This window comes from Microtus ochrogaster, chromosome 15 (assembly GCF_000317375.1).
Source record: "Microtus ochrogaster isolate Prairie Vole_2 chromosome 15, MicOch1.0, whole genome shotgun sequence".
In the NCBI taxonomy this organism is placed as follows: Eukaryota; Metazoa; Chordata; class Mammalia; order Rodentia; family Cricetidae; genus Microtus; species Microtus ochrogaster.
The window spans coordinates 4,938,730-4,962,279 of NC_022017.1; the positions used below are offsets into that span (position 1 = coordinate 4,938,730).

General features: G+C 51.5%; 2 protein-coding genes across 4 annotated transcripts; both read right to left on the reverse strand.

Annotated features, from left to right (window-relative positions):
* Window positions 1-1,310: 1,310 nt before the first annotated feature.
* Window positions 1,311-8,169, reverse strand: Gpd1 (glycerol-3-phosphate dehydrogenase 1). Of its 2 annotated transcripts, none has more exons than XM_026782648.1 (8): window positions 8,086-8,169; window positions 7,409-7,586; window positions 6,480-6,620; window positions 5,708-5,846; window positions 5,259-5,371; window positions 4,316-4,430; window positions 3,937-4,043; window positions 1,311-3,109 (listed from the first exon to the last, which is right to left on the reverse strand). In XM_026782648.1, the coding sequence occupies exons 1-8, from the start codon at window positions 8,124-8,126 to the stop codon at window positions 3,053-3,055; spliced, it is 891 nt and encodes a 296-aa protein (XP_026638449.1). In that variant the 5' UTR covers window positions 8,127-8,169; the 3' UTR covers window positions 1,311-3,052. The 2 variants fall into 2 exon arrangements, with proteins under 2 accessions (XP_026638449.1, XP_005353961.1); XM_005353904.2 differs by having other exon boundaries at window positions 4,316-4,549; window positions 8,086-8,166.
* Window positions 8,170-11,659: 3,490 nt separating this feature from the next.
* Window positions 11,660-23,426, reverse strand: Smarcd1 (SWI/SNF related, matrix associated, actin dependent regulator of chromatin, subfamily d, member 1). 2 transcript variants are annotated; one of them, XM_005353906.2, is made up of 13 exons: window positions 22,657-23,424; window positions 21,879-22,066; window positions 21,576-21,618; window positions 21,360-21,482; window positions 20,798-20,920; window positions 19,778-19,894; window positions 18,567-18,668; window positions 18,142-18,303; window positions 17,917-18,014; window positions 16,432-16,567; window positions 14,639-14,761; window positions 13,581-13,682; window positions 11,660-13,304 (listed from the first exon to the last, which is right to left on the reverse strand). In XM_005353906.2, the coding sequence occupies exons 1-13, from the start codon at window positions 22,831-22,833 to the stop codon at window positions 13,251-13,253; spliced, it is 1,548 nt and encodes a 515-aa protein (XP_005353963.1). In that variant the 5' UTR covers window positions 22,834-23,424; the 3' UTR covers window positions 11,660-13,250. The 2 variants fall into 2 exon arrangements, with proteins under 2 accessions (XP_005353963.1, XP_026638444.1); XM_026782643.1 differs by lacking the exon at window positions 14,639-14,761 and having other exon boundaries at window positions 22,657-23,426.
* Between the last annotated feature and the right edge of the window lie 124 nt (window positions 23,427-23,550).

Genomic DNA, 23,550 nt, shown 5'->3' on the forward strand with positions numbered 1-23,550 from the left:
AAAAAAAAAAAAATACGGGAAGAATAATCAGGATAAAATGCCACAAAGGTGCAATTGCAAGGATTGTGAGACTCTGACTTTCTACCCTCAAACGTGATAGAGCTCACGGCTCATGTTTCTGGAAAGTTCAGAGCCCCTCATCATAGACTTCTTCAATCTAGTTCTGGGTTTGGTCCGAAACACTGTCCAGTTGAATCAAACACACACAAAAATAAAAATCGCTTGGAGTCCACAGAAAAGGGCTTGTGACTAAAGGATCAGAAAAGGAAAACAGGGGACCCCATAGTGTCAGATCGGCAGGTGGTGAAGACCGGAGAGACGCGGCTTTGCGTGAGAAGCTAGCGGAAGCTCTGGGGTTGGGCTGCATTTATAGGAAGACGGGCAGATTTAGCAGAGGGAGGGCAGTCAGGGGACCGGGCGGTTGCGGTCGGGGTCGCGGCCACCCGGCTAGCGCAGCGGACGCGGGCGCCGAGCGTTCTCAAGGGCACAGGCCGAAGACGGGGGAGCGGGCGAGCCAGGGAGCTTGGGAGGGAGGCGGGAGAGCGGGCGAACGGAGCCTCCAGGTCCGCGGCCTACCTGGATGCTGCAGCTGGACCGCGTCAGTCCGCCACTTGCAGAAACCACCCGAGCGCCTCAGTCACTGGTGCGAAATCCTGGCCGTGACCCCCGCAACCCTGCGAAAACCCGCCCACTGGGGCGGGAGTCGGCTTCAAACTTCCGTTTCCGTCTCTCTCTTCCTGGCTCCGCACGCTCAGACTCGTCTTCCTTTCCGAAAGGCTCATTGAATTCTGGGGGTTGTGGTCCTGCTCCATCAAAAGCGCTTCTTGGTACCCCCAACTTGGAAAACCGGAAAATTTTTAGCCAATCCTCAGTTTACGATGCTGTGACGTAAACTGTAGCTAGGGAGATTCTCTCGGACTCCTCCAGAGACGGACCGTGCGCCCCCTAGTGCTTGGAGCGGCCCTTTACAGGGTGATCCGTATCGGACCTGCACTATGGGGCCACAGCACGAGGAATGACTCGCTAGTGTTTCTGCCTTATGCGCAGCCTCCTCGCATGCAGGCTGCGTTGCTAGCCCCTAAGAAACGCTGGGGGAAGACTCTGTGACAGTTTGGATGGAGGACAGTTAGGACGCGGGGGCGACGGGGGAAAGGAGGGAGTAAAGTTGGATGCTAATGCTGATTGATGTCCCCGAGAGTGGCTGCTGTTATCTAAGAACGGCCTTTCTTTCACACTGAGTAAAACATGCATGCAGTGATACATGACCCCGCACCCTACCACATGCACCGGCGCAAAAACCTCGCCAAATCTTCCAGTTTCTGGAAAAACCACACTTTATTGGGTGGACAAGTGGCCTGACAGAAGGCCTCAGATTCACAGTTGACTGACTGATCAGAGTACAGGTGTTGGAATCTATGTCTGCATCCTACCCCAGCCTCCTGGGAGGCAGCTCTGAATTCAGTCAATGCGTGGGAGGGTTCTGCCCCAGCACGATGGATGAAAGGGCTCCCCCTCTTCACCTTACCCGACCTTCGTTGGTAAGACCGAATTCTTAAGGGCTAGGAGCAGAGAAGCGCTTGGCACTTTAGTGTGTTAGTTTAACATAAAGCTGGCGAGAGCCACAGTGTGCCAGTTGCTGCCACACACGAAATAGAGACCCCTGCTGGAGGAAGAAACCTCTCTCGACTCTCAGGGGCTATTTATAGCTAGGGCTCCAGGCTGCTGATCTGTGACATTCTCCGGCTGCCCCGGCCTTGGAAAAAGGCCAGTGAAGAGCACACTTCCCATCCCCCCCCATCCTGTTCTTCCCTCACCCCAGGGCAAGTTGTTTGCAGTGGTCCCTCCCTTGACTTTCCCAGCTCCTGGTGTGTGGTCAGGGCTTCACGAGGACCTCATTCCAAGGAGAGCTGGCACTGGACTCTCAAGAGCTACCAGCCACTGTGGAAACCTACCGAACCTTTGAACTACTTCAGATGCTGACTAGCACTCCTGGTAGTTTGAGGACAGCTGAAGGCAAAGAGTCAAGAATATGGGATGGATGAAGGAGCTGAAGAAAATGAGTATGAATCCTGCGTTGTGTTAAACAAGAAGGTGGTGCTGACACCAAAGCGAAGTGGCCTTGTGGGGAGGACCCTGAGAAGAAAGATAGGGTTGGGAAGGAAAGGCTAGCTGACACTTCCCCCAGCCAGAGCTACTGACTAAGAGGGCGGGACAAATAAGAAGGTCAGGGGAGCCTGGGTGATCTGAGCCTGCTATGAAAAAGTGTAGCTAGCTCTGTCAGCAGATTAAATTCCTGCTCCCCAAAGAGGGTGCTGGTGACCTGGTACAGGCAAGGAAAAGCTTTGAAAGGTCACACAGGGTGGGGAGGCGCTGGCAAAGCTCTAGGAACCAGGAAGTCATTGGGAAGCATAGCAAGCCCCCGGGCCAGAGATGCCAGTCTGGAGCAACTCTTGTGCCAGCGTAGCCTGGGGAGGGGAAGAAGAATGAGCAGAGGCTTCTGAGAATGCAATTGTTGCTAGGAGAAGTTAGAAGGAAGTTGTTGGAGATCTTTGTATTTTGCTAGCAAACACTGAGATCACTGATGCTGCGTGTGGCCTAGCAGAGGTCAGCCATGGGGTCTCTGGGGTCTCTGTCAGCTCAGGTGTCCAGACCCTTCCCTTGGCAGCCTTTGCCTCCTTCTTCCTGCCACTTGATGGGCTGGGGACAAAGTCCCAGTGTGTGTGTGAGGCAGCAAAGGGCAGCCCTTGCCCTGCACCTTCCCTCCCCCCCATCCCACCCCACCCCCGGAGCAGGCAGCACTGGGGCTTGATTCTACACTTCCCAGAAGACAGCGAGGAAGCACCAATCCTGAAGGGGCCGCAGGCTCTGCAGCAATCCTGTATCTCCAGGTGCGTAGCTGAGCCCCACAGCCTCAGTGTCCGTCAGTGAGGACCCTGCTGGCTGAGAGTGTCACAAGCTTCTGCTTGTCTCCGGTGGGGCAAAGGAGCTGCCTGTCCTGCGCCCTGGCTCCACTCACATGTGTTCTGGGTGGTTCTGCAAGCAGTGAATGAATTCACCCACGGGCTGCCCTTCGTAGCACACTTTGTACACAGCCGTGAACAAGGGGAACCTAGAGTGAGAAGGAGACTCAGCTTAGTCCCCACAAACACCCAGACCCATCCGGTCCAGACTCCAGGCCGCAGCCACCTCTTCCCCAGCCTCTGGGAGTTCAGGCAGAAGGCAGCTGCCATCTCCCAGATACCACCTGCCAGGAATCTGAATTCCTAACCAGAGGATTTGGGATGCTATCTGCCCTGATCTTACCATACTGTACTTGCTTATCTGAGTTCCAGGCTTTAAGAGATTTTTGTTTTAGACTGAGTAACCGTCTAACTCTGTGGACCTCAGTGCCATTGGCTGTTCAATGGGTCCGGTATGATAAAGTAGCAACAATGTAGTCATTTATATTTGATATGACAGTATACTGTGCCCGTTACTTCTTGTCACCCTCGAGTAGCTATTTCCTACACTCAAAGTCACAAGCTGTCCTTCTGAACCTGCGCCATACCCTCTTCATCTGGGATTCTCCGTGCTCCCTGGAAAGGAGCACTCTGAGGCACAGCCTGTTCTCAGTACCTAGGACAGGGGTCGGGGGACAGAAATGGTGGCTTTCGGAGAATAGACAAAGGGGTAAGACAGTCAAGTGAGTTTTCCTGTCCTAGAACTCCAGCTCCTAGAGCAGGGGACAGGGAGGACAGTGCAGAAAGTGGAGACTGAGCAGAAGGGTCCAAACAGCTACTGTAAAGATCACCACAAGGTGAGCTGGCCGAGGATGCCCCAGACTCTGCAAGCCCTCTCTGTCTGTCACATAGGTCATGTGGGGTTCAAGAAGATGTCCCAAGAGGAGTGACAATCAACCTCTAGCTCCCATGCCTAGGGGCCGTGGCAAACACTCACTTGTTCACGAGGCCCTTGTGTTGAAGGATGTTGTGTAGCTCCCTGGCTGTCTGGGGCCCCTGGAGCTTCTGCCCATTCAGCATCTCTTTCTCCAGCTGCTCGATAGACTGTGAAGAAAATGACACGTGGATGGAAGTGAGAGCAGGTCTGTCTGAGCAGGAAGGTCCGGGGTCTCGCGGGGATTCCCTTCAGGGCCTCGAGCAGCGCTGTGTGGGCAAGTCCTCTACCGCTGAGCAGCTCTCCAGGCCATGTTCATTTCTGCTTGCCTGCCTGCTTTTGAGTCGGGGTCTGGCTACATGGCTCAGGCTGGCCTCGTGGACACCATTCTCCTGCCTCAACCTCCTGTTGATCACCCACACCCTGATACCCACATGCCTACCTTTCCAGTGCGAGCGAAGGCCTCTGCCACCTTGCGGTTCCGCCCTCCGTAGCAGGTAGTGATGAGGTCGGCAACACCACAGCTCTCCAGGAAGGTGGCCGAGGACACGGAGCCACTGCAGAAGAGTTTGGCAAAGGCGATCATCTCCATGAGCCCCAGCCGGATCACTGCTGCCTTGGTGTTGTCACCAAAGCCGAGCCCATCACAGAAGCCAGCCCCAACGGCCACTATATTCTTTGAGGAGTAGAAGGGCAGGGGTGAGTAAGTTTCCTCTCCAGAGGCTCCATGGTGCTATCATACCAATCACAACACGTGCACTAAGTGAAGTATGACGTGGCCTCTTAAACTGTGTCCTCTGCCTCCTGATTCCCCATTTAAAACATGCCTTTTCCTCTCACTCTCTGTGTGTGTGTGTGTGTGTGTGTGTGTGTGTGTGTCTGTGCAGATATATCTGTGTGTCTGTGTGTAGAAGCCAAAGACTGACATGGTTTTCCTCAATAACTTTTCAACTTTATTATTATTTTGCCAGACAAGGCCTCATCATGAACTTGAGCTGGCCTAGAACTCTCTATGTAGACCAGGCTGGCCTCAAAGTCCCAGAGATCTGCCTGTCTCAGCCTCCCAAGTGCTGGGATGAAAGGCGTGTGCTCCCTGGAGATGGAAGACTTTCAGCCAATAGCCTTTTGGGTACCGCCCATTAGGGTGTGCTCTGAGGTGCCACACGTGGACTGATAAGCACAGATGGAGGCATGCTTACTCTATTGGGTGGTGGTTGGAGTTTTGTTCACAGCTTCCAGCGCCCACAGGGAAGATTATGGCTCTCTACCCTTATTGGGAGTTTTCTACCAAATAAATATTTATTATCCTTTATTCCATGCTGCCATGGACTTCCTTCATTATGCCTTCAGCTCCCCACTCCAAAGCCGCCTCTGTACCCTCTCACCTTTAAGGCCCCACAAATCTCCACTGTGTCCACCTCCTGTACCACAGTGACGCGGAAGTTGGGTGTCTGCATCAGCTCCTTCAGGAGCTGTCCCTGGGCCACATCCTTGCAGCCTAAAATGGAGAGGGAGTAAGGCTTTTTATTTTTATCTTTAAAGCGGGCTCTTGCTGTGTTGCCCAGGCTGGCCTGGAACTCTTGGGCTCGAGAAGTCCTCCTGCTTCCGTCTCCTGAGTAGCTGGGTCTATAGGTGCACACCACTGCACAAGTACCTGGCAAAGGGAAACCTGACTGTCCCTCACACACCAGTCAAAGCAAGAGGCACAGCCCCTCCTCCCGGATGTCCCGTCCCCGCCCTCAGCTCAGTTGCTTTCTTCTTTCCCTGCCCAGTGGGATTAGCGAAAGAGCTTGGGTAGCAGCTAGAGCTTCGTGGTGTGGACAGGGGCTCTCACCAATTGTGGTCTCACAGAACTTCTCCTCGGCCACCTCGCTGGCAATGTTGGCCCCCATCAGCACGCTCATGGGGATACCAAGGCGTTCCCCAATCACTTCAGAGATGAGCTTCAGCCCTTTGGGGCCCTCGTCTACCCCCTGGGCATAGGATGGGGCTCAGGCCAGCTGTCTTTTATACCCAGCTAAGGGTTTCCCTCCCAAGCCCACTGCTTATCTGTGTCCCTCTCCAGAGGTGCTGCCCCAGCCCCACCCAGTCCAGACTTGCTATGAGGAGACTAGATAGCAGTGTCCCATCAGACTCTCCCCCCACACTCTCAACCAGCCTTCCTCTCCAAAGTAGTGTACTTCTCACATCCCCAAAGAACTCTCTAGACGCCTCAGCCCACTTCCAGCCCAAGGACTGTTCCAAACCAGCTGCTCCATCATCTCCCAAGCCGTCTCACTTCTCTCTCTCAGCTAAACTCTGACACATCTGCCTCCAAAGCTGGGTTGTTTTCCTCAAGCAACCTGGCAGCTGACTCTTTCTCCTCCCTCCCTTCCTTCTTTTTCCTGTGCTGGGGATTGAACCCAGGACTTCATGCATGCTAGGTAAATTCTCTACCACTAAGCCACACTCCCAGCCCCAACTTCTTTCTTTACTCTCTTCAAAGCCGGTTGCTCCCATCTCTGGACTCTTTCTGTCTATTCTTTTCTGCTTACTTCACTTACTGCCCAAACCCCACAACAGTTAGCTGCATTCCACCCCCACCCCCAGTAGGGAGTCCCTGGTACCTTAATAAGAGATATGCCAATTGTATTGGCCTTCAAGTGACCTTTGAGCTGGTCACAGATCTTGCCAATGAACTGATGGGGCACCACAAAGATTAGGATGTCAGCACCTGTAGCAGCCTGGACCACATCTGGGATAGCCACCTGTGGGAACACCAGATGCTCATGTGTCTAGAAGAACTCTCCTTGTCCCTAGGGAGACTCCATTCAATTCTGAGCCAGCCTTCAAGCCAAAGAGTGGTGTTGGAGGAGGGAGGGCACTCAGAACTTCTTGGGTTCCCTGTCCCCAGCTGTCATGCCTCCTTTGCTCCAGCTCGCCTGGGTCCTTAAGGCCTCTGGGAGCACTCCTGGCTACTCTTAGCCCTTGGCTATGGGTCAGTGAAGATTGCCAAAGGCAGCTTAGGCTTGGCAGGAGGAAGAGGCCAAGTAAGATTTCACCACTGCTTCTTAGGGGCCCTAACTTGGCAGGGAGAACCCACATCTTTGTGCCTATTCTCTGCTCCCCTTTTCTAGGCAAGAAAAGAACCATATAGATTTGTCCAGAGACCAAAAGTCCAACGATCGGCCTTCAAATCTAAAAGCCAGTGAATGAGTAACAGGATTAGGGTTCAGGGCAGACATGAGAGACTGAACCCAAGTCTAGGAGCCTGAGAACCAGCCTTTGGTTGCCATGGAGACCAACTTCTTCCTCTCCCCTCCTTTTCCATCTAAGCATCTGTAAGAGGAGGTACATTCAGATCTAGAAAGAGCCCAAAGGGACGGTTTAGAGGCTGCAGGAGGCGAGGGCACTCCAGGTCTAGAGCATCCCACCTGATGTGCCCACCTAAAGTGACTTCCTCTCCGGAGGAGACACCTCAAAGACAGATTTGAGTGTCGACTGTTTCACACTCTCCCTTGCCTCCCTCTTTCCTCACAGCGAGTTGGGGGCTCACCACATTGGGGGGCAGCTTGTGCCCTGGCAGGTATTTAACATTCTCATGCTGCGTGTTGATGATCTCAGTTAGCTTTCTGCCCCCAATGTCTTCCTCAAACACCCACATGGTCACCCGCGGGTCAAAGTGTGCCAGGCGAGCTGCATTGCTGCCCACGATCTTGGCAATGGCTGAGCCCCTGTTGGGAGGGGAAACACAGGGAAGTGGAGTAGGGGGGAAGGGAGGAAAGAGTCTTCTAGGTAGGACCTCAAAAAGCTTGTTGGATGTTTTACGACCTGCTTCTTGTCACCCCTCCCAGCCCCCATCTGTAGCAAATGTGCCTCCCACGACTGGCAATAGAGAGGAGATCCAGTCTACCCTAGTCTTTGCCGTTGGGGAGGTGGGCCAACTTCCTGACCCCACCCCAAACTCTAGCAGCTTTTCAGGCAGGGATAGGAGCAGAAAGCCGTCTGCTCACCTTCCTATGGTGAACAGGTGCAGCCGCCCAGGCAGGCACAGCGAGGGAGGGCTGGGCACAGTGCACAGTAAGCACTGGAGATCGCAGCAGGAATCCAACAGGCTCCAGAGGGCATTTCCTACCTTCGGCCTGCTTCCCGCCCACCCAGCCTCCCTCTGGGGAGCCCCTGTGCCTTTGGAGGAGCCTGCCCTTCACCCATGCCCTTCAGAGAATCGCTTACCAGTTCCCGGAGCCGACAATGCAGACTTTCTTGCCAGCCATGGTGCCGCTTCTAGCTTCTCTGCCCCAGCGGGTGTAGGCTCTGAGTATTTAACTCCACCACACGTGGGTGCAGCCAAGCTCCGCCTCTGAGGTGGCCCAGACGCTGGTGCCTAGGGATAGGGAGTTTGGCCCAGAAAAAGGGGAGTAAAGGGTAGAGACAGGTGGGGAACAGGAGTGGGGCAGAGACCAGACCAGCTTTTCTTCTCCGGTTTGCAGCAGACGGGCTGGCCAGTTTCTTCCCTTTTGCCTCGGCCTTAGTGTCCCACCTACTTGCTATGGGCTAATCCCAAGAACCAGTCCCCACTTTTTCCTTGGTCCCCAGCACTAAAATAAATCACAACTAGCAGACTTGGGCATGATGATGCACTCTGTGAGTTCAAGTCCAACCTGGTCTACAGAGTGAGACCCCCGTCTCAGAAAAAGTAAGGAAGAAGGGAGAAAAAAAGGAGCTGGGCGGTGGTGGCGCATGCCTTTAATCCCAGCACTCAGGAGGCAGAGGCAGGCGGATCTCTGTGAGTTCGAGGCCAACCTGGTCTACAAAAGGAGCTGGGCGGTGGTGGCGCATGCCTTTAATCCCAGCACTCAGGAGGCAGAGGCAGGCGGATCTCTGTGAGTTCGAGGCCAACCTGGTTGGTCACAAGAGCTAGTTCCAGAGAGGCTTCAAAGCTACAGAGAAACCCTGTCTCGAAAAACCAAAACAAACAAACAAACAAACAAAAAAAGGAACTATCTAACTAGCATTAGTGACAAACGTGGGGATATTCAAAGGCGACTCCACCTCTCGCACTGGCACTAACACACTAGCACACACCCCACCCCGATCCTCAGGGCTCCAATTTTGTTCTCTAGCATTCATTCCCGCGGTGGTGACTGGGTGAGAGGGTCAGGGAATGTGAAGCCACTTCTAGGGGTATTCCACCTACAAGATAAGGGGCTGCTGTGGCTTAGGTACCCGGGACCAAGTATAAACTATTCCAGGAGAAGCTGGGAGTGGTGGCGCACATCTTTAATCCCAGTCCTTGGGAAGCAGAGGCAAGGGGATCTCTGTGAGTTTGTGGCCATCCTGGTCTACAGAGTGAATTCCGGGACAGCCAGGGCTACACAGAGAAACCCTGTCCTGAAAAAACCAAAGAGAACAGGTCATCTTGGTTCATACCAGTGACTTCCAATGACTCATTTCACCTCAGATAATCCCCATTTGAAGGTCTATAGAGGGAAGGCAAGAAAGGTCAAAGGTAGGCCTCCACGCCACGTGGCCCACAGTTCTTCCAGGCTTCAGGAAAGGGCAGAGAAGTGGTGGCCAGTATGTGAGCTGTCCCAAAGAGCCTTGATGTTTCCTTCAATTTCTTTTCTCTGCTTCTGCCTAGTCCACTGGGAGCCTTAAGTTAAATAGCCGTTTACAGAACCAGAAAGGGGAAGAGAAGCTAAGCTTAGAGCAGCACCATCTAAGGCTCAGGGGTACCTGTGTCTCCGGGAGCTCTGTGGTCTCCGATGCTCATAAATGACTTTGGGGGAGGGGAGAATGTCAACCCACATCTTGCAGTTTAGGCTCCATGACATCCACGGCTATTTGACTAAGGGGAGGAGCTTGGGTTTCCAAGCCACTCTGGAAAGCAGTGCTGCACCTTGACCCACAGAGCAGACACCACCGTCTGCTCATGTGCAGACCTCCTGGCTTGGCAAGCCAGTAAGCGGGTGTTGCCATCCTCCAGGCTACCACTGGCCAGTAACAGTAATCAGCACTAGGTTAGAGGGGAGTCTCGGTGGAGCCGGGGTAAGTGAGTAGGAGGTCAAGGCTGGAAGCATGTCTTTTCTCAGTTCGGGATTCCACAGAAAAAGCCCACCGTATTATTATGGCCAGGCAGTCCCTATGAAACATGAAATCGGTTGGTTGTTTTTCTAACAAGCTCCTCTAATGCAGAGCCAGCCTCCCACAGAGCCTCCTTTATCACACTGGCACCGCGACAAAGGCTCCAGTGCCAGGCTGCCAGCTGGGAGCACTGATTATGAGTGGTGGAAGAAAGGATGTTCCTGTCCCTGGCACATATGATTGGAACCCTAAAGAATTGGGCATTTACGCACGAAATGAATGCCTTGCTTTGGCCTCAATGCTCCCATCTTTTTGTCCCTCCAGTCCTATTACGTAGTGTAGAGAAACAAAGCACGTGGCCATTCACCCAGGAATAAAGGGGATACTCGTTACAGGAAGTTATCTGTGCCGCCAAAGGTTCTCCAAGAGCCAGCTCTAGAGTACCTGCTTGAAATTCATGATTCAGGAGCTGGAGAGGTGGCTCAGTGGTTAAGAGCACTGACTACTCTTCCAGAGGACCCAGGTTCAATTCCCAGCAACCACATGGCTGGTTATCACTGTCTGTAACTCCAGTTCCAGGGAACTTGACACCCATGGCAAAACATCAGTGAACATAAAATAAAAATAAGTAAGAAATTCATGATTCATTAGTCACTCATTAAACATGCAATTAGCCTGAGTGAGAAAAGATGCTTTTTCTGTGCCCCTGCCATCCAATTTCTCTATCCCAAGTCATCATACCTCTTTCTTTCCCTTCTCAACTGTGAGAGACCAGTATGTTCTAGATTGATACACCTCTTTCCTTCTCAACTCTGAGAAACCAGTATGTTCTAGATTGAGTAGACAGACAAGGCTGGCACATTTCCACCCACCTACTCAATGGCTAAGGTTTTATTTATTTTTGTGAGACAGGGTCTATGCAGTCCTGGCTAACCTCAGACTCACAGAGATCCTCCCACCTTAGTGCTGGGATTAGAGGAGTGTGCCAATGTGCTGCCCCAATGGGTAAAATTTGTTCCCCACCCTTCTGGAGCCCCCAGGTGAGTAGGTGGAACTATAGATTCCTGGGCAGCAGCCAGGCAACCCTCTGCTCAGCACAAGGCTAAAGCAGCCATTCCACACCAGGCGATCAACAGACTTCGTACATTGGACATCCTAATACACATCTGTAATCTCCACTTGGGGGCTGAGGCAGGTGGACAGTGAGTTTAAGGTCAACCTTGGTTACATACAGAGACCCCTATCACAAAAATACAACACAAAGAAAACCCTGGGGCCTTTAAAAGTGGAATCTCAAAAGGCAGATCAGTAAATTGGTGGTTTTGTACAGAAAATACAAATGCCTGCTGTCACCAGGGCCTTGGCAACAGCCGAATGGACTTGTGCCCTGGGGAGGGTAGGGCCTGGTTTCATCAACATGAAGGGGCCACAGACACTAAGGACAGGTTGTTCCAGCCAGCGACCTCGAGATTTCAAGGACAAGGGAGAAGCCAGCATTGCCACTGCCTTGTCTATTCTTGATGGATGGAGGTGGGTACAACCATCTCAAGAGCATGGCTTGTTTGGATAGGACTCATTTCTCCAGACCCCCAGAGCTCGGCTCAACTGACATCTATCAAGTGCTCAAAAAACACTTGTCAAATAAAGAGGGCACTGGGTAGGGAAGATGGTTCTACAAAAACCCCAGACAGCAGCAACCCCAGACAGACTAAAGGAGGCCCTCTTCAGAAGATACTTTTATTAAAACTGGTGACATCAATAAGGAGACAATACAAAAAAAATTTTGGTCCATGAAAAAAACAAAACAAAACAAAACCCCCCACAACTCAGTTAATAAACAGTCATCAACAGGGACACTGCAGGAGTGCTCATGACGCTTCTAGCCAGGAGCCAGGCTGGGGTTCAGCTGCCCAGGGCCGTCCAGTGTCACTGTGGGGAGACCTTCCAAGGGGAGGGGTAGAGGACAAGGGGAAGTGGGAGAGAAAACTGCTGTCCCAGCACAGAACAGGCAGGGAAAGGGGGCAGGAACACTGCTCGCAGAAGCCTGAGGTGGGGTGGGAAAGCAGGGGCTTTGTCAGTTCTGTGAGCTCAGAGCCCGTGCTCAAGGGAATCCCCGTGCCCAGCTGTCTCCCACCCTGCAGTGTTGTCTGCGAGCCTGGGATATGCTAACTCCTGGCAATAAAACCTGGAAGAACCTGAGGCTCCACTGGAAAGATGCAAAACCACCTGTTCCAAGGGGCCAGGATCCCACCTTCCTGCGGCTACCTGAGGGGTCTGAAGCTTTGAGGGCAGGGGGTGGGGAGTCACAAACCCATTTCAGACCTATGCTCCAGCCCTAGGCGCGTTTACTCCTCAGTGCCCTAGAAACCAGCAGTGGTTTCAACTGGGCAGACAGGGACAGGAAGACAGGAATGGCCTAGGGCTATACCCGTTTGATTTTTAGGCCTGTTTCTCCATTTAAGGGAGGGGCAGGGCGGAGTGAATGAACAAGCCACTCATCCAACAGCAGGAAGGAACAGCCTCTGCTGGGAACGACAGCACCCCAGCTTCGGTCCCTGGGGCTCTGACAGGGAAAGGCAAGACTCCCCTCTCAAATGCCATGGGTTAGGGCAGATGTGGGGAAATCCTATAATGGGTGGCTACGGGAGTGTGCAGGAGGGAGCAACAGTTCAAAACACACTCCAATACTGACATGGACCCACTAAGGGGTCAGACAGCACTGAGACAGCAGGTCAGTCCAGGGGGCAGGGACCGACATGGCGCTCAGTGAAGCCCAAGGGCCTGGGCTCCTTTAGTGCCAGAGGGCAAGGAATAAAGGGAGAATTTGCTCCAACCTGTGGAGGGGAGTGAGGAAGGTGGGTCACCAGGAGGGTTAAGGTCAACTAGCTTACAGAGTGCCCTAGGCCTGAGTCTCAGAGGAGGGGACAGCTCCCAATGCCTGGGTCTCCTCACAAAGGCAGGATCAGTGTAGCTGGTCTCACTGAAGACCACCTGGCCTCAAGAGGCCCCAATCATTTCAGAGCATTGATCACCACTATGGGTTCTCTAACACTATCTAGAGGTCCTGTGTAGACCAGGGATGGGGTAGGGAGGTAGAGGCACATGGGAACGTCGTGGGGAGAGGGTGAGGGGAAGGCTGGGGTGAAGAAGAGGATAATAGGTGCCTGTGAATCAGAAATGTGACACCCTCTTCATTGTGATGCTGTCCTTGAACCAACAGCATCTCCTGGAATGCCTCAAGCAAGACCAGCACAGGTTCGCTGAGGCAGCAGCACAGGGCCCAAACAGAATCGGTGCAGCCAGGGAGGGCTCTACTATGTATTCCGGATTCCTAGGGCTTGCTCTAATTCTTGCCGCCTCTGCTGCACCTGAAGAGAAAACAGGAGTGGAGCTTGAGACATTGATAATCGGCACCTGATACCCCTGACCCCATCAAAGGTACAGACTCCTACAACGGGTGGTTCATATCTTTAATCCCAGCACTCGGGAGGCAGAGGCAGGCAGATCTCTGTGAGTCTGAGGTCAACCTGGTCTATAAGAGAGAGTTCCAGGACAAGCTCCAAAGCTACAGAGAAACTCTCTGTTGAAAAACCAAAGGGACTCCTGCCTGTCATCTCCCTAGTGTGCCCAGGCACAGCACCAACCTTTGAGTAGAAGTATCGGCACACAGCCTCCTGAGCCCAAGGCTGGAAGTAGAACTCAGCACGGCGCTCTTCTTCTGGGTTACCCACCACATCAGTCATAGTCTGGGAGAGAAGGGGGAGGAGAGAACAGACGTGATCCCTGCTTCCACATCTGCTCTTAGTTGCCATCCCTGCAAAGATGCTGAACTTCTAATTCCCCAGCTCCTGGGAAGTGCCCTGACATGGAAATAGGGTCTTTGCAGATGAGCAAGGGAAGAGGAGCCTTTGGGACTGGCGTTAGCCCAGCCGAGGAGGAGATGCAGAGGTAGAGACAGATGCACACAGACACAATGTGACTGTGACAACACAAGAATGTCAAGCCTAAACTGAGGGACACCTGTGGGGTCCAGAAGCAGCAGAGCGCACAGGGACAGCCCTGCTGATGCTCTCCTTTTGGACTTCCGGTCTCCAACACTGGGAAACAAATTCCCATTGCTTAAGGTACCCAGTTTGGATCAGGTTTCTTCAAAGTCTCAGCAGACAAAGACAACACCCCAAATTACCATTAAGTCACCGCCAGCTCCAGGCCCTTTCTGGTGCTCCTCTGCTGAAAACTGATTGGTCACAGCAGTCACACAAGGCAAGAACCCAAAGCATGTTGCCCGGGCACATTCTCCAGCCTGAGCTTATGATGCTCTTTGCGAAGTATCTTCAACTCCATTTTCCATGCTTTTCTCAGCAACTCTCGCTTCATCTACTACCCTTTCTTTGGAACGACCTTACTAGTTCCAGTTAGCTTGGCCATGGTTCACTACATTTTAGTAACAGTAGCCTATTTTTTTTCCAAATTGAACACATCTGAGGGAGAGCAGAGCCCAGATCTTCAGCTCTAGCCCAACATCCCCGAATCAAGAGACTACTTAGAAAGTACTAACTATGTGTCTGATAACCAGCTCTGCTGTGACTTCCCATCTCAACTGTAAACTGGACCCTGGGATGTGCTAAAAGAATGTAGTCCCTCAGTTCTTCAGGCGGTGCTGCACTCCCAGAGTCCCTCTGTATCTTCCCAGGCTCTTTACCTTGAGGTCCCTGCACTGGGACTGAAGCCAATCATTGATGAAACCCTGAGGGTCTCGGGCAAAGCTCAGCATGAACTCTCGCTGGGTCTTCAGCTGGTTGATAGTTTCTATTGTCTCATGGATCTGAAGGGAAGAAGACTAGTCCATTTTCAAGACAGGAAAGCTCTAAGCTAAAGGCAGACCCACCCCAGCTGCAGGGCCAGTACCCAGAGTCCTGGGTACAAGCACTCCTACCACCCTCGCCCTCACCCTCTGCTTCTCCATCCAGGTAAGGGAAGTTGTCCTTCAGCCTGCACCACTACAAACTGAAGACTTAACCCTGGCAGTCCAGAGTCCATTTGCCACGTTCCAACAAATCCCATGCTTTCTTGGCATCTCAGACACACTAAATGGAAATCTCTCCAACAAAACTGGTTACCCTTCCCCTAATCTCTCCTCTCCCTCTTCCGGATCTTAGTGGAGACTCCTCCCCACCCAAGTCAGGCCTTCTCTCTTAGCCCCACCCAAACAGGGGCTACATTCCTTCATTTCACTTTGACTCTCAAACCCTAACTCTACCCTCCCTTCTGAGCCTTTATTTCAGGACCCTGGTATGTCCCACACAGACTACGTCTTTGCTTCAGATCCTGACATGTCCCACACAGACTATGTCTTTATTTCAGGATCCTGACATGTCCCCCCCCACACACAATGTCTCGCCTTCAAACTGGACTTGTTCCGGAGCTGCCCTCTTCAACTCCCTCCACCTATCACAAACAGCATTAGTGCCCCCGTGGTGAAGGCTTCTAACAGGCCCCTTGTCTCACCTGCAGGAGGTACACACAATTTTCCCCAGATCAAAGCTTTATGAGCAGGCTCCTCTCCCTGAACACTGCACCTGGCACAGGCACCTCGTGCCATGGCCAGCATGGTGTATGACGCATGAAAGAGCTCTGTATGTCTGCCTTGGCTGGTTCTGAGGTTCTGTAATCCCATGGCCTGAATTATCATGCACACATGACAGGCCCTGAATTTGTAGTGCCTCCTGCTTCAAACTCCAAATGCTAGGATCTCAGGGTGAACCACCATGCCTGGCTTTGCTTGTATTTCTTGGAACACACCAGGATCATTCTCCTCTTTGGATTTTTACATACTTTATTCTATCTCCCTGGATTGACTTCTGCCTTCCACACCCCAAACACCACTCTGCTTCCTCCCCATCTGTTAACTTCTACTTCGTCCTTCAGAACTTAGCTGAGGTGTCTATTCTCCCATGAGAGCCCCTACAGTCTCTTTGGTGTTTTGGCTTTGCCTACAGGGACAATGCCTATAACGGTAATGATGGGGGCATCATATCAGCAGTAGGAGCTATCACGGCTGCCTTTTATGTGCTAGGTACAGGCTCAATTCTTTAAAAACATGGTCTCATTCCATGCACAGAGCAACCACATAAAAGTAGGTATTTTATATAGTCTTCATTTCAGAGATCAGAAACTGAGGCTCAATGATACTAAAAGGTATTGCCCAAACTGGGCACAGTGGCTTCTCTCTGTAACCCCAGTGCTGTGGAACATGACAGCAAAATCATCATGAGCCTGAGGCTAGCCTAGCCTACAAGGGAGAGATTGACTCAAAATACTGAAAACAAAAACAAAACCATCTAACAGTCAGAATCAAATGCATGTATGGGAGCTTCCAGTTACCACCAAACAGGACAGAGCTTGACAGAGACTGGTTCTGGGTATCAATATATTTTTAGTTAAAAAATAGAACCAAAAGAAGGTATGAGTGAGGGATAGGACAGAGACCCCTACCTTGTTGTCTAGAGTAGCGATCTCCTGCTGGCTGGCCGTGGACAGCAGAAAAGAATTCATCTGGGTCTTCAAAGTGTCATCTACTTCCACATCAATGTCATAACAAGCTGTCTTTTTCTGGTCATTTGGGTCAACACTGGAGAGGAAAATAACAGGCTCCAGTAAAGGGCTTTTTCTGAGACCTACTTGCCAAAGGTCAGAAAGATGGTCCAGCCAGGGATGAAGGGAAAAGAAAGAGACTACAAAGGGTACAGCGGATATGTTCTACATCCTCCTTCTGAGAGCTATATGCACCTCCAAAAGTCTGCACTTTAAATAGGTATGTATAATTTATAATACACAAATTGTAACTCTTTCTATTCTATTTATTTATTCTGTGCACACGATGCAGGTGAGAGGACAATGTGCGGAAGTAGGCTCTCTCCTATCACGTGTGCTCCAGGGACTGATGCCAGGTCATCAGGCCAGACAACCAGCACCTGTAACCTGTTGTGGCGGCGGCATCTTTCCCCCCCGCCCCAGAGACAGGGTTTCTCTGTGGCTTCAGAGCCTGTCCTGGCACTCACTCTGTAGACCAGGCTGGTCTGAAACTCACAGAGATCCGCCTGCCTCTGCCTCCTGAGTGCTGGGATTAAAGGCGTGCGCCACCACCGCCCAGCTTCTGTTGCATCTTGCCTGAGTTTGGTTTTTAGAAAGTCAATGGTAAAATTCAAACAGCTCTAGAGGTATTTTGGAAAAGTTTAAAAATAGGAGCCCAAATTGGGCAGTGGTGGCGCATGCCTTTACTCCCAGCACTTGGTGGGCAGAGGCAGGCAGATCTCTGAGATTGAGGCCAGCCTAGTTTATGGAACAAGTTCCAGGACAGCCACACAGAGAAACCGTGTCTCGAAAACAAAGAAGAAAAGGAGTCCAGCTTCTGTGGACACGATGCACAATACAGGCTGTAGAGTGACTACAGGGTGAGAACTAGGGACCAAGGAACAACAGGCTTTTACAGCGTGACATGAACAGAAGCCGAAAGCAGGGAGCTGATCTAATATAGGGCATGCTGCCGTCTAGAGATGCCTGGCTCTCTACCACCCACTTTAAGAAAAATAAATAAATAAAAGCATTATCTGGAGGCTCCAATTTCCTAAAAAGATGATCACTGATTCCTCCCACAATGACAGGCTGATAATCAAGTCTCCAAGGGGCATCAGGGCTCTACTATGATGGTGCTGGCTGATTTCAGCCGCTACTAACATTCCAATCTTAACAAGGAGAAAAGCATGCAACCACACCAGACACAGTGATCCAGGGCATAATCTGCAAAGGTTAACAGGACAGCAGGCACACAGGAGTTCGTATCACTCCCACTTTTAGCGTAATAGTGAGTCTATGTGACTTAAATCTAAGCAACAGCTGTGTTGAACAAGACCCCTAGCAGTCTGACAACTGGCTGTGAAAGGTGGCTCCAGTCACCACACCTCTCAAACACAGGCTCACCTGATGACGTGATTAATGATGATAGGTTCTGGTGGCATAAGCAAGGCATGGAGCCGCTGAGGGATCTCTGAGAACTTCATCCGTTGAGATTCAAAGATCTGAGAGAGAGAGAGAGAGAGAGAGAGAGAGAGAGAGAGAGAGAGAGAGAGAGAGAGCGCGAGCGCTGGTTACAGACTGGTGCTTTCAATGCAACCAGACCCTCGAAATAGAATGTGCTTTCTATACCTGCTGGAGGTACTTGTCACAGATGACAAACTCTCGCTCGTGAGGGTCCTGGAGCTTATGTGTTTTAATATATTGCCACAGTGCTTGGATTATCACTGGACGTGTCTGGGTGTGAATGCCCAAGAGCCGAGCCAGACGAGGATCTAATTTAAACTGGGGGGGCTGCAAAGAACCAAGAAGAGAGATGAAGCTAATGAGCTGGTTCCATGTACATTTTGGTGTGTTTAGCATGGCAACACATTCAATCTAACAAACATTAGTAAATCTGGGCAGCAAGGTTACAGAAAGAACTCAAACAACAGAGAAAAATGTCTTTCTTAGTGTATTACAGTGGCAAAGCACTCATGAGCAACCCTAAACCCTCCCCAGTCAGACTCTCGCGGGATGTAGCCATGAGAGCTGGACCCCTTCCCAGCTCCAAATACCTGGTAATCCAGCATCAGTAGAACAGTGCAACGTACATTCACATCTCCTGGTCGCTTCACTTGGAAGCCATCAGTCTCCTGGGTAGTGGCGGTCCTGTGCCACTACAGAGAGGAAGGTGTCAGGGGTGCTCTTCCACAGGAAGAGCTTCTGTAATGACTGAACATTCAACTTTGATTACTGAGGGTGCTGGGGAGGAACAGCAGGAGGCATCTCTAAAGATGCACAGGGCTTTGGCATTACTGTCTGTGTAAGCAGAACCTTTCAGCTCTAACTGTGGAATGACTGCATCTAAAATGGCTTCAATTTCCAGTGATAATTTTACCCATTAAATGGACAATATACACGGAATGGAAACCTAAGTAAGGTAGCTTCAATTTTCTGAGGGTGACATACTGAGTCTATAACATTTACCTGGATTATCATTTAATTCCCAAATACCCATTGAAGACAAGTGTGATTAAGCCCCTCTTACAATGAGCAAAGTGCTACCTGGAAGGAGGAAGCAACCCATGAGGTCAATATGTAATAGAACGGAGATGTGAGCTCTGGTGTGTCTTAGCTACCACACGCTACTGCTATAAAATAAAATGTCTCCACAAATTTCTATCGACTCTACGACTTACTTCCCTTCTTAGATGGCAGAGACCTTCCCATGTCTCTTAGTGGTTGAGATTAAGAGGCTGCAGCTACAGTGGTAAAGAGAGGGGCAGGTTAAGTTCACATGGAACACTGGACTGTTCTGGGTTTGTGTCCCAAACACTGTTGCTAACATCTTCAAAACACTGTACAAGGAGGTGTTATAAAGAATCTCTAGTTATTCAAAATATAAATCTAAAGGAAGAGCTGCAGCTATAACCTAGCAAACACGAGTATTCTATTAGTCCACCCACTAACTACGACAACAGCTATCAGGAAAATACAATGTGCCAGTAACTACAGCCCACCAGTACTTATAAGCAAGATGCAGAGATAGCCGGAAGTGTAAGAGCACTCCATCAGAATTTTCTTTGGGGGCAGTGGTCAGGTGGGTCAAGTCAGATTGCAAGAGCTCTTGGGTCCCAACTAAGTACAGCTCGCGCCACCTAGAGGTCAATATGCAAACTGCAAAGGTGGAAATACACACCTGGACCAATTCCTCCCTCTTTCCCTAGCTGTTCAAGTTTGGCCCTGCCCCCCACATGATTAAAGCCTGGAAGGCAGAACTACTCACTTCTACCAGATGGTTATCTGGCCCATAGAGGTCTTTGTCCAGTTCAATCACCAAGGACTTAAAAAAGGAAGAGAACTTTCTCTTTTGCTTGGTGGCATCATATTTGGACAAGGCTGACTAGAAAAGATAGGAAGACGTCATGTTAGAAAAAGCCAGAAAGAACTCCCCAAGACAGTGTTCTTTAAAAAGGAATTTCTAATCCTAATGAGGAAAAAACTCTCGAAAATATCTTCTGGAAGTGGCAGGTGGCCATTAAGTCAGTCCTGTAGGACTGCGTCAAGAACAGGGCCTCTGACTTCCCTCTGGGGAAAGGAGGCAAGTTACCCCAAATGGTTAACATAACAAAGTGCTTTAGAACAGAGAAAAGCCCAGCAGTGAGGGAAGGGACCCAAAGGCAAAAAGCAGTAGAAGAAAAATTGGCTTTATCTGGACAGAAGACACGACAGCAGACTGGACCTACGCAGAGGCGGCTCTGGTTCTCCTACAAAAAATGCATTCAAATGAGCTCACCTGCACACAGTTAAAAATAGTGCCTCCCCAGGGGCTGCAGGGTGGCAAGTGTGGGGCTCTCACCGATCTGATACTCCCCTTGGAGCAACCAAGAGCCAAGCCTTAGGGGAATTTTAGCACACTTAAACTGTGGTATCTCCAATGAAAGCTGGGAAGACAGAAATAACCTCAAGGACTTGAGAGGATCGTGGCCTCCAATGCTAAGTACTGACTCGGGAGGTGGGGATGAGGGACTACTGAAATGATCTGCAGATGCTGCTAAATCCAAAGGCAAAGAAAACAACAACCCAGATCCAGGACAATAATGGCTTCCATTTGATACCAGTGAAGCTGTGGGAGCAGATACAAAGGACCATTGTCTTTGTGTGCAGGGAACACAGCTCCCCTCCCCCTTTCCGGAAGCTCCCAACAGGAGCTGTAAGCACCAGTCAGGCTTCCTGCTAACCACACAACCCTGCTCATTCCCAGCAGCTCCCACCTTCAACACCAGACAGTAGACCTTGAACTCACATCCTCCAGGAGCCGTCCTTCTACCCGAAGCTCCCAGGAAGCCACCGTCCCTTCCCCATCTTCAGCATCTGACTTAGCCGGATTGAAAGTGTTAGAAATGAAAATTCGCAGCTTCCGTTTTTGCTGAGGAAGGCAGAAAAAGTATTGACGGTGGGGCTTGAGAGTTTGATGTTGAAGACAAAAGTCTCCTAGGCTGGCTTACTATAGGTAGGTGAAGACTGCACTTAGGAGAATGCAGGCCCTGAGCCTGAGTACAAATGAATATGCGGATACCAGGTGAGAAAACCACAGAGTGTCAGGTTCCCAGGGCAGCAAGTAGATACAGCAACAATATCAACAGGGTATATTTCTGGTGCAAGAGTCATCGAAAGCTCCCCCGTCCCCTTCCCTGCCAGCTGTTCTACTCTTATGCTCCTAATGTAATTCCTGGTTTGTAGGCGGAAGGGAAAGATGCAATTTAAATGCCAAGGAGAGCTGTGCTGCGCCTTTGATTTTTCATCCCAAGCCTGGTGAAGGTTCCTGTTCCCTCCCTTGACCCTGTGCCTCTGCTTTGCTGTGTTACCTTGATGGGACGTTTCAAGGCCTCCTGGATATCTAGCCGTTTCCTCATAATAGTCTGGTCCAGTTTCCTTTCAAAAGCCAGGAGATCCATATAGGCCTGTGATTCTGGTACCAATTCCCGAATCTTAGAACAGAAAGATATGATTGGGCCCTAGAGCCGACCACCTGTATTCTCAGTCACTCTACCTTCAAGAAGACCTCGAGAGGCTGCACTCACCCTTTGAGGTAGGATTTTGTCAGCCATCTTCTTTTTCTTTGCACTGTTCAGAATAAATACTGTTATCAGGGTGGGACAGAACCAGTCAGAACATGAGCTAGGCTGTCATCACTTTCCTTTATGGCACAGCTAAGGCCTGCAAAACGACTGTGCCATTATCAACAACAACTCCATCTCCACCTCCACCAGGATGCCAGGAAGCCTTCACAGGGTGACATAGCACCACCACTTCCTGGTTCAGTACTCCACCGCCTGCACGCTCCTCCCGTTAGCTTCTCTCCTTCACCCCGGGGGTCATCTTACTTGTGATTCCGATTCTGGACAGCCTGCTGCTGGACCTGCTGGATCTGTTGAGGTGCAGGTCTCTTGCGGGACTGGTCCATCCCTGACTGGGCCAGGCCAGGTCGGACTGAAGGGTTCCCCCCATAGCCAGGAGGTCCCATGGAAGGTCCCTGAGGTGTCATTCGGCTGCCTGGCAGCATACCTGGTCTCTACAGAAGGGAGAGGACCCAGAGATGTCATACCTTTCCTTGACAGCACCACCGAGAAGTGATGGAAGCCTGAATTTTTGGGATGGAACATGGCTGGAGGACAATCACAACCTTCTGCCCTCTCTAAAATGTGGTAACTGGACCTTCTTCAGGCCTAGTAGCGATTTCATTGAATATAGGGTCTAAAAACCAGATTGTAGTCAAGTTTTCTGGTCTATGTTGGTTCTGACACAACAGACAGCTCTAGTTCTATATTTACTTTACTAGATGCTATCTCCTCTGAAGCTGACCTCAATTTGCAGCTCTAACTTGGGTGTTCTCTGGATGCTGGAGCTGCCCATCCCAGGGCCCACTTCACCACCCTGGTACCACACTCACTCCTCAGAAGGAAACAATGCAGCTGGGAGAAGGTGAGAATGCTAACCCCCACCCCACTTCCTCGGCATTGCTTCCCCCCCCCACACACACCTCCACCCAGGACCCGAGTCCATCCCAAGGGAGTCCCTCCCACTTCTCCCTCACCCGATCCGTCCTCCGCCCTCGCTCGGCCCCGCCCCCGGCCCACGCGCCCCTCCTCCTGCCCCACTCACCGGATAGGCCGCCCCGGGCATCGGGGAGCGGTACAGCCCTTGACCCGGCGCTGGGCCCATTCGCACGGGAGGCCCGGGAGTTCCGCCCGGGCCCAGAGCAGCCGCCACGCCCGCCCCTCCTGAGGCTCCGGCGCCGCCGCTCGGAGCCACAGACTGAAAACCCGCCCGGGCCGCCATCTTCCCGGAGCCGCCGCTGCAGCTGCACAAAGAACCGGAACCGGAACTCCCCCCGCCCCCCGCGCGCCCCCCGAGCGCCTGGGCTGTTTGTGGGCCAGGCCCGCCGGCGGGCACGGGCGCTCGGGGCAGCGAGACTACGGGCTAGAGGGGGCCACTAGCGGAAAAGGCGAGTTGACCACTCCCTCCCGCCTTCCTGGTCCAGGAGGGGGCACCATAGAGAAGCGATGTGTGGATAGAGAGGTAACGGGAGCGGGCGCCCCCAGGCGGGCGGAGGACGACGAGGCGTTGGAAGGAGACCAGCCACCTCCGCAGAGTGTTTGCTTTCCATTCTCCTACTACCCGGGCTCCGGTTACTCAAGACAGAGAAACGTCCTGTTCATTCGTTTTACAAACGGAAAAGCTGAACTCAAAGGAGGTAAATGTCTTTGCAAAGACAAATCAGCAAATTAAAAGAAAAGCCTTTCTAGATTCCGGTCTCCTGGTTGGTAGTCTGGGCCCCATTTCACAGATAATGGCTCAATAACACCCCGAAGCGGGAACTTCATCCTTTATCTCAGGCTGTAATTGAATGAATTTTTCCTTTGAATCCTCTCCAAAGAGTCCTGAAGGGCTGGAGAGATGGCTCAGTGGTTAAGAGCATTGCCTGCTCTTCCAAAGGTCCTGAGTTCAATTCCAGCAACCACATGGTGGCTCACAACCATCTGTAATGAGGTCTGG

Bases quoted from the DNA above. Each gene is read 5' to 3' on its own strand.
- Gpd1 (XM_005353904.2), bottom strand. From the start codon at position 8,126: ATGGCTGGCAAGAAAGTCTGCATTGTCGGCTCCGGGAACTG. The intron at 5,847-6,479 runs GTACCAGGGACT...TCCTATGCCCAG, and splicing joins TTGGCATATCTCTTATTAAG to GGGGTAGACGAGGGCCCCAA. The intron at 4,044-4,315 runs GTAGGCATGTGG...TTTTCTTCACAG, and splicing joins CCTTCGCTCGCACTGGAAAG to TCTATCGAGCAGCTGGAGAA.
- Smarcd1 (XM_005353906.2), bottom strand. From the start codon at position 22,833: ATGGCGGCCCGGGCGGGTTTTCAGTCTGTGGCTCCGAGCGGCGGCGCC. The intron at 22,067-22,656 runs GTGAGTGGGGCA...TCCCTTCTGTAG, and splicing joins TGCCCGGGGCGGCCTATCCG to AGACCAGGTATGCTGCCAGG. The intron at 21,619-21,878 runs GTAAGATGACCC...TATTCTGAACAG, and splicing joins GTCCAGAATCGGAATCACAA to TGCAAAGAAAAAGAAGATGG.